Consider the following 9,887-nt stretch of genomic DNA (forward strand, 5'->3'; position numbering starts at 1 on the left):
TGTGTTTGTCGTTTGAAGGATAATTTGGTATTATTGCACTGTGACTGTGGGTTCAGAGAGACAGTCGCACCAGAGTTGGTTTATGTTAAATCTCAGAAACACGGTTTGAATACATTTGTTGAGAATTATCAAACACACAGGGTGTGCTATGAGTCAACAAATAACTTGAATAGTTTTAGAACAGCTCAAAGTATCATATGGGACAAGCAACGTTTGGTGTTGTGTATAAATAAACTATTGTGAGAGACTTCACATAACCCAAGTGTGAACATCATTCTCATTGTGAATGGTTAATTATTCAATAGCTGCCAAGAGGCTTGGATGGTTCAAAAATGTCACAGCTTAACTGTAAGTAGTGCAAGAAGTTGCAGTAAGTTGATGAACAAAGTTCAGTGGGTTCACTTTTTAGATTTCCCGGACCAAATGTGCTACTGCTGATATGTGCTATTTTCGCAAAAGCATGAATGCTTTTGTTTTTACTTACTTTTTGCACTAATTAATAAAATAATGAAACATGAGTGATTGATGTGATCCATGTACAAAACAGGTTTTTTTATGTGCTGCCATTTTGTTTTTCAAAAAAACACTCACTGGAAATGTGGGAACACTCTGCCTTAAAATGGAAAGCATGCAAAAGCATTCCTATGGCAACAACGAACATTGTGAAACCAAAAACATTTCTCCCAGTCAATGGCAAAGTGATAGCCTAGCATTTGAATAATAAACTGTGTCTAAAATAACATGGTACACATGCATAGCCCAGGTATTTCCTATTAGCACACATTTCCATCGCACTTGTCGTGACAATTATCATAATTAACTTGGCACTGGCTCAGCCTTTTTTAGTTTTCCCATGATCCTCTCTCACACGGTTTCCAGGTTACCGTAGCTGAGAATATGTTTTTTACACCGCCTTAATTTGTCATGGCACAGTCATTCTTGTGGCTTACAAGCCAACATTCTCTCACTGGAGTGAACAGGTTTGCAGGTCCCAGTAGCCATAATGTTTGCCCTTATGGTTTCAGTTCACTGCTACATACCATGAATCATTGTCACATGTCATGGTCTGATTCTGAGATTGTGTGCACCACTGATCCTTTCTGTCTTTGGGAAAATACCTACGGTATACATTTTTCTTAAGGAGACCAGGAGATAGTGTCCTTGTAATACTGTCTGCAGAAGCCAAGCCAAGCCAAGCTGCTCCTGACCAGGCTAGCCCCAATGCATACGTTGCCATAACAATGTTTGTAACTGCCATCATAAAGCTAGCAGTTTAAGCTTTCTTTGTGAAGCTGAGTTATCCAAGAACCTATCGAGCCTTACTGAAATAAGCCAGGTGTACAGGTGTCTCTTGCAGTTTATTTGTAAAATAGCCCCAGATTACCTGGAGGACAAAATGTAATGGGAAACTACAGTGAAGGCAGTGACAGTCAGAAGACTGTATACACCTAGAATATAGTACACCTGAAATACAGGATTTTTATTGAAAGGTTTTCTTTGAATAAACTGGGACATGGCAAAAGGGCCTAAGTTAGATGGCTGTCCCAGAAAAAATGCAAGACATCTGATCGCTAAATTGTATTCTGCATAAGAGTTTAAATTTAAGTTTAAGATTGAACACGTACAGTACATTCGTGCCACTGATTCCGGGTTTCTTTGAACTGTAATCCTGAATGGTTTCTCGAAGGCATATCGGGGTTATTCTGTGAAAAACAATGCATGAGTGGCTCTTGTGTCAAATCTAGTTCAAAAACCGGAGTGCTTGAGAGAAACCAAGAGTGCGTATAGAAGTGTTCCGACATACTATATGAAGCTTCTCCTGACATAACGAAAGTGGCTTTGGTGACAAATATACATTGCAGCAAATGTTAATGTTAATGTCCCCTTGTAGTGTAGGTTTCAGCATAATCTAATATATTGTTCTTGAGATTGAGACCAGGGGGGACAGATGTGCACTTGCAGGTCTTAGCAGGCTATCATTTGCTCTGCTCTGATTCTATAGCATTACGCCCAGGCTCAAAGCGCACAGGCAGGCAGGCTGGCAGCTGTCCTGCTCACAGTTAATTACGCCCCACAAGTGACTGACACAGTACTTGCGGTGATGGCTTCCCTAATGAGAGAGGGTGGGGCTGGCATGAAATCATCTCGGTGACTGATTCCCACCATTGTGCTGAGAGTCTAGCCCCGGCCCGGCCTGCGCTACTGCACTGCACTTTACCGACAACAATGCGAGAGGAACACCCAGACTGCCTCGCCCTGTCATTTCCATGCGTGTGGCCCCAGGGGTTCGGTGTGGCTCCATGGTGCCGTCCTCTTCGCACTTGTTTATCGGTGTGACTTGTACGGTCATGTGAACACGCTCTCCCTCCTCTGTGGTTTCCACCTAATGTAAAAAAAATGCCTAAAACTCACTGTAAAATGCCAGCAATGCCAGCTTGAGAATCTTGGAAATTCAGCTGGTCAAGCTGGTCATAAGCTGGTCAACCAGCTGAACCATGTTGAGCTAGGAGCTCTTCGGAACTGGTCAGTCAGCTACCAGTTGTTTCAAAACCTAGCTCCGTAGGTTAGACTGACTGACTAAACACAGAGCATATTGCAACCATTGCATACATTTTGTATAAAAAATGCACAAAAAGTGATAAATTAGTTTTAACTGATCAAATTAAAGACTGGAGTGAATCAGTAGGCTCTTAATTGGTGAAAGTATTGATACCTGGACACCAAAACTAATCATTTGGAAGAATGAAGAATTCAAAGGTAAAGCAAATTATAACAAAATTAAACACATGTTTAACTACTGAATTAATTACCGACTTATGAGCCTATTAGTTAACCTCTGAATTGAATTTGTTACCTGTTCTTATGTAATTGTTTGCAAGATGGTCCAATAAGCACAACATTACATTACATTACATTACATTACATTAATTTAACATTTTAAAATAAGCACAACATGAACATGTTTATTTTATTCTTCATGCCATTGCAACGATATTTCTGGCACAATATGGTTTAAGGTAAATAATCAATTTTAAAATGGACCAGCACTTACTTAAGAAAGCTTTACTGCTTGTTAAAATTATTTGATGGCAATTGGGGTTGGAACAAAACCCAGCATACACAGGGGTACTCCAGGACCGAGTTTGGGAACCACTGGTTTGAAGCATCAGATTTTTCTCAAAATCAAAATTGCAAGTGAAAAAAGTGTTTGCTCAGTCAGGAAGTATGAAGACGTTCTTATTGCAGGTGTGTAGATTCATTGAGATTTCTCTTTACCAATTATCCTTTAATTAACCAATTCATGTTCTCACCTGAAACCCATCATATTAAGACTATATAGGACCTGGAATGTGTTATAGGAATGGCTGCGATGAAAGTTGTTGTGGAAATGGCTGCTTTTGTGGGTCCACACAACAGAGAAACAAAAGCAAACTGAAGGACAATTCTGCAGGATTGGCAAAGCCACTGCGAAGAGATTCTTGGTTGCCAGATCCCCAACCTTATCCTCCTGTTTCTGTTGTCCGTTTGAGGTATGACAGCATTATTTGGGTTATTTTTAGATTCAGGATTGGCATGGTGAAATGCAGGCATTTTGGCACACTGGTGTGACTATGACTGGGCCAACATAAATAATCTCAGTTTAGAATGTATGCATTGTAATGTATTTTAATTGTACAAAGTGTTTTGTACACATTAATTAAAAATAAATTCTCAAGAATCAGTGCCAGTTGGTAATCCACAATAATGCAACAATTGTCTGTCAAATTCCTCATTGCTGCTTCAAGACAGCCATCTTGAATTGGTAGCATTGCCAATGAATGCCCTGTATCATACATTTATAACCTGGGCCCAGTATTTCAAAACTTTTTTTTGGATAGGATTTCAGTAATCGGATAGAATTAAATCACAAAATTGGGGTTTGTAAAACTAGAAGCTGTGATCCTGATCCAAAAAATTGGGATTGGAATTTTAAAATCCAAGTATACCTAGAATTACGCTTGTGTAGGTCCTGTTAGTTGCTTTGTGCTGGGTCAGAATTCATGAAAAACCTGTTGTAGATTGTTCTGCTTGTGGGCTACACGGTTCTCGGTAATATGGTCTGTTGGTCGTGGTTTCTCAGCTCCGTGTTGACGTCCGTCACCATGGTGTTTTTCAGTAATGTGAGACTCCTCTCTATACACACACACACACACACACACACTTGAGAGGAACGGCATTTAATTCACAAGTACAGCGGTGTTTTATTTAGCATTGTTTTTACACTTTTTTTATTTATTTTTTTTACACATAAATCAACAACAATAATAAATACATTATGCGGTGACATTCCAGACTTAAGCGTGGTGTATTTTCTGCCTAATTTCAGTCGTAAATTTGTGAGGGAGCTCGAGAACCGTGGTATTTGCGGGGGGGGGGGGGGGGGGGGGGGGACGAAACGATGCTGATGTTATGAGACGTGCTAGGTTTGGCACCCGGGCGATTTCTGCCCTGTCCCGGGGCACTCTGCTGGGCTGTCGGGGGCAGCAGGAGGGCGCCGGGGGCGGTTTATCCGCATTTTTCACTGCAGATGCCTCTGTCACTGCCTTAGGCCCCTCTTGCTCCGCACTCCCTTCGTGCTGTGAGGAGTGAATCAGTGGAGAAATGTCAGAGCCGCCAACCCGCCCTCACCAATAACCTGCACAGCGCATACAGTGCTGTCCATAAGTATTTGGACAGTGACACAAGTGCTAAATGATGAATTTTTATTTGGGTTTGTAAACTTGTCCGATTACTTTTGGTCCCCTAGGGTGGGATGTCAGGGGGGTGGCTTATGCATAACAACATCTGCAATCTCATCTCATCCAGCTCATATTTGTTGCTTCTTTTCGCATTCAATCTGCTGGGCCAAAGAGCCGAAACAAACAAAAAAACCGTGAAACACTCAGACAGCATTCTGTCTCTCAGACCAAAGCATTCAGTTTACTGCCATTTCAAAGCTGGTCATTTTCTCATTCTGATTTCCACCTAAAGGCAGGGTTTATTCTCTGTCGCTCGACTGAAATCGCAGAATGTTCATTAAAGTTCTAACATCGCCTGACTTTGACTGTGGCCATAGTTCAATTTAAAATGTATTTAATTTATGAAGTATAAACCGAATATCACTGCGACCAGCATTGTCACATGTCAAACTGAAGTGGACAGGCTGCAGCAACGGGAGACCAATCAATCAGAAAGATAAGTGTAACACAAATGCCTAAGAAGGTTCTCTGAGTGTCACCTGTGTTCCCCCCCACATGCAGTGATCAGTGTGCCAGTGCCCGTAATATGGAACCCATCCGGGCTCATGCCCGGTGACTCACTGCGTTCGACAGGGGCGACAGCTGCCCTGACTAACTGCCCCGCCCCACCCCACCCCGGGTGTGAACCTGCCCCCTCCAGTGCCACATCGGCCTGTCACCCAGCGAGCCGGTGCCAGGGTGCCTGGGCTGGCTCTAAGCCCGGAGCGCTCCCAGCAGCTTTCACAGGAACGCTGCTCAAGCGGGGGGTCGTGACCTCAGAGCTGCCACCGGGAGAAAATCCCTCCAATGAAGCAGGGCGTGGTGGCCTGATGGGGGATGTGCCCTGGCTGCCATACGCACACACACATGCACACACACACACATGCACGCACACACACATGCACACACGAATGCACACACACACATGCATGCACACCCACATGCATGCACACACACATGCACACACACACACATGCACACACTTTCTCACAGACACACACACACACATGCATGCACACACACATGCACACACTCTCTCACAGATACACTCACACACTCACACACACATACACATACACACTCTCCGTTTCAGAGACCGTTTGTGGAAGGATCATTTTACCTGAGGACAGCATGCCTCGATTAATCTCTAAAGCCAACATCTGATATTGGCGGGAAGCGAGAGGGTGGCGTACTAATGGAGATGTGTGTTCCAGAAACATGTCAGCGGCAGTGCTAAAGGGATACGGTGTCTAACTCTCTAAAAATAGAAAGCGGAAAATAAAAGCAGGTAAATGAAATCATCACAGGGCCACTGTGCAGCACAATAAAACCTGGCTGATAGTGACCCCAAATGACAGAATTGGCCCTAAATGATGGAGTTACCCCTGACAGAGTTGACCTTGATTGATCCTGGTTGGCCCTGGATGACGGAGTTTACCCAGACTGAGACCGTTGGCCCTTTGAGACAGAGTTGACCCTGAATGAAAGAGTTGAATCTGAATGACAGAGTTGTCCATGACGGACAGAGCGGGCCCTTTGAAACAGAGTTGACCCTGAATGACAGAGTTGAATCTGAAGGACAGAGTTGGCCCTGAATGACAGAGTTGGCCCTTAGAGACTGATTTGACCCTGAATGATAGAGTTGAATCTGAATGACAGAGTTGTCCATGACTGACAGAGCTGGCCCTTGGAGACTGAGTTGAATCGGACTGATGGAGCTGGCGCAGGCACACCGCAGCTGTCGAGCTGTTATTGTAGGTTATGCGAGCAGAGCCTTGCAGGAGTTGCCATGAGGCCCGGCGACGCCTTCACTCAACTCTACCCTTTTGTTTTCCCTGTTCTGAGGGCTCGGATCCGCCCCAAACGGAGATCCGGTGAAGGCCAGTCAACAGCTGTGCACAAAACCCACTTCAATCAACTCCAACTGATATAGAACGGGAGATACCAGGGGGCTTTGAAACACAGTAAGCTCTCTGGGTAAAGGGGTATTACTGCGGTCACCCACGGTATTATCAGTGGCCGCTTTTATACCGTACATGCTGGAAAAAAAGTGTGCACCGTACAGTAAAAAAACTCCACTGTACGGTGCACATTGAGTATTCAGCCAGCTGTGGTGTTATTGTGAAACAGCAACACCTTTGCCATTGAGAATATATCTACTTCACATTACTGCCACTCAGATTCTCTTATCCAGAGTGCAAACACAAGAGATAAGGCTTATGACGGAAGTGCAGTAATTCCCTGGATTGGGAATGTGGGTATGGAAAACTTACACACGCAAGCAGTGCAGGCTCACTTTACATCCAACTGGGTTAGACAAACAAGAACAAAACTAGCGCACTGTTTAGCTTACAAGAACAAAAATGAATATTAATATTTGTATTACTTTCAGTAAATTATAAGAAATTAAAGATTGCTGCTCAAAAACACAGCAAAATATAAAGTACCGGCACAATATACAATCTAATATTTATGTTTTTAATTATGAATGAACACTATAAAATTAATCCATTAATATGTACAGCTTCTGGAATCATGGCATTGTTCCATAACCTATTGTGACGTTGAGTGCAATTTCTTTTTTTCTTTCTTTGGACCAAAATTCCCCAATTCACCTATATACCTGACATTGCAAACTCAGCAGACTATCAGAAACCTATCCCATTGTTTCAGGAGAACAAAACTTCATCGTAATACTGTCTGTGGTAACATATTTGGAGTTTCTTCCCTTGATGTGACTGTACTGGGACAGTCACTGTGGAGTGTCAGCTGATGGATTGCTCAAACTGACATGTGGTGAGTCTGTACATATGACAGCTGTTGACAGCTCAGGATTAGAGAACGTCTAAGGCCTGTTCTCTGAGCATGCTTAGAAAGTTACGAGAGTAGCAATATAAGACATTCAGAAATAATAATCATACATATTATTATTATTATTATTATTATTATTATTATTACTCACATTTTCTGATGATCAGACACCCGGTTTCTCAGGACAACCACCTAAACTCAGACAGAGAAAAGAGGCCAATAAATCTGTTTCTTCAAAGAGAGGCATTCTGGGTAAATGGTGAGCCATCCACCATTTTGCTGCCAGTAATGGTTTCTTATGATGCCCTATCCAAAGAATAAGCATGAATAATATTGATTAGTTAAGTGTGATCAAACAATAATAACACTGTTACACAAATGTAAGATTCTGTAAAAGTTTCATCATGTATCTGGCTTGCTTTATTACAATAATTGATTAATCTGTTCTGATAACCCATGACATTTCATTTAAAAGTGATATCCACTAGCCAAGCTACCCAACTTTAACAACTACTGTATGTATAACCGATGTAAGTGTCCTCTCCCACCAATTTACACTGTAGGCCAGCAAAGAATTACACGAAGCCTTTTCATGTAATCATTTGAAAAACAGCCATATCATATATTGGAGTGCTTAAGCACACACAAAAACTCGGAAAAGTTGCTGAAATGTGACTTGTTTGTCTAAGATAATGGTGTCACTCACGTCTCGTGTGTTTTGATTGGGTAAGTCACCCCGTGTGATCACATGACCGATGTGGGTTAATCCAGTGCATTAGATTGTATTCCCCCAGCTGCTCAGAGGGGTGTGGCTGGTTTCAGTCAGGTTCTGGTGAATTGTGCTTTTTATAGGCAAGTCAAAACATGAACAAATTGGGAAGTTTAATTTAATATGTTGTGCTGAAGGCATTTTTTTAATCCAAGGAAGAAAATATCTCTCTCTCTCTCTTAAATTACTGTCACTCTCCCCAGAGGTGTGGTCAAATAAATTACAGGTTGTTTTTACTCAGGTAAAATGATCAATAATATCAAATACTTGGACCTGTATTTGTCACTATCTTTGACAAGTAAATTTTAGCATTACAATTTTTGAAATGTGTTTGAATGTTTGTGAAGAAAATAAAAATATTGCTTTTAACGTTTAATTAAAGTTAAGGACAAATGTGAACTTAATCCTGATCTTAGATATGACCGGTCTCAAACAGTATACCAGGGAGAGAAAATTGATTATCTCGAGCAAATGTGCATGACTCATAATCATCTGTTGTTATTATCATCAATATTCAAAGCAATTATTCATTTGAAGCAACGTTGAGATGATAATTATCATAAGCAGATCAAAAAATGAAGTCATTACTTCTCAGAGGAAAAAGGAGTGTCACACTGCAAAAACAAGTTAAAAGTTCATGTCCGTCCTGCCTAAAAATGTTAAAGGAAAGTGAACTTGAGGACATATTGTTTAACTAATCAGAGTAAAAAAAACTTTTTTTAAGAAAAAAAGATGTTACAGTGTGACATCATTTATCTCAGCTCAGCTTTAAATCCCATTCTGAAAACTGCTGGGTGAAATTATGCTATAATTACTGTATTCGTATGCATTGTTCATTTTTAATGATGGACTTTAAGCAGCATGAAGCATACGCCCTAAAATGCATTTTTCATTTGTTTGACAGGCCTCTGATATGATTGTTAGCATTTGAAGTGTTCTGGAGCAAAATCAAACCAAACATTTTTGTTCAAAGGAGTATAGGTCATTAATCACCTTTTGTAACGATGTTTTTATGTTCAGTTTTTATCTGGATCACACTAAAAGCACAGGACCATTTCACAATGTGCCTTATCTTTACATTGTACTTCACGACAAACCTCAAAGAAATAACATTTTAAATTACTGTTTTAAATTCCCTCTGACCACGAAGAAGCTTTACGAAGTCGGTTGTTCATGTTTGCAAATACCTCAAGTGCTTTACTCCTCCTATGCACGGGCTATGATATGCAACTGATATTCTGTGTTGATACTCATCTGCGCAATGCCTAGAGTTGCCAGTAACATATTGTAATTTTACATGAATTTTTTACAGTGTTTGTTTTCAAACCCACATTTCATGTGATGGCCCTCTTTGGACAGGGTAAACACTGCACACACTGGAGGTAAATAATAGTAGGTACACTGGAGGTAAATAATAGTAGGTACACTGTAGGTAAATAATAGTAGGTACACTGTAGGTAAATATTTGTAGGTACACTGTAGGTAAATATTAGTAGGTACACTGTAGGTAAATAATAGAAGGTACACTGTAGGTAAATATTAGTAGGTAC

The 9,887-nt window shown here is 41.2% G+C and overlaps 1 protein-coding gene across 1 annotated transcript in view; it reads right to left on the reverse strand.

Annotated features, from left to right (window-relative positions):
* Positions 1-4,474: 4,474 nt before the first annotated feature.
* The window catches only part of LOC133109894 (troponin T, cardiac muscle isoforms-like), an 11,375-nt gene continuing 5,962 nt past the window's right edge, over positions 4,475-9,887 (reverse strand). Inside the window, exons 9-10 of the mRNA XM_061219632.1 lie at positions 7,720-7,760; positions 4,475-4,616 (exon numbers count right to left, since the gene is read on the reverse strand). Of these exons, the coding sequence (XP_061075616.1) occupies positions 4,577-4,616; positions 7,720-7,760 (81 nt within the window). The 3' untranslated portion in view covers positions 4,475-4,576. The remainder of the gene's footprint in view (positions 4,617-7,719; positions 7,761-9,887) is intronic.

Source organism: Conger conger, chromosome 14 (assembly GCF_963514075.1).
Source record: "Conger conger chromosome 14, fConCon1.1, whole genome shotgun sequence".
Classification (NCBI taxonomy): domain Eukaryota; kingdom Metazoa; phylum Chordata; class Actinopteri; order Anguilliformes; family Congridae; genus Conger; species Conger conger.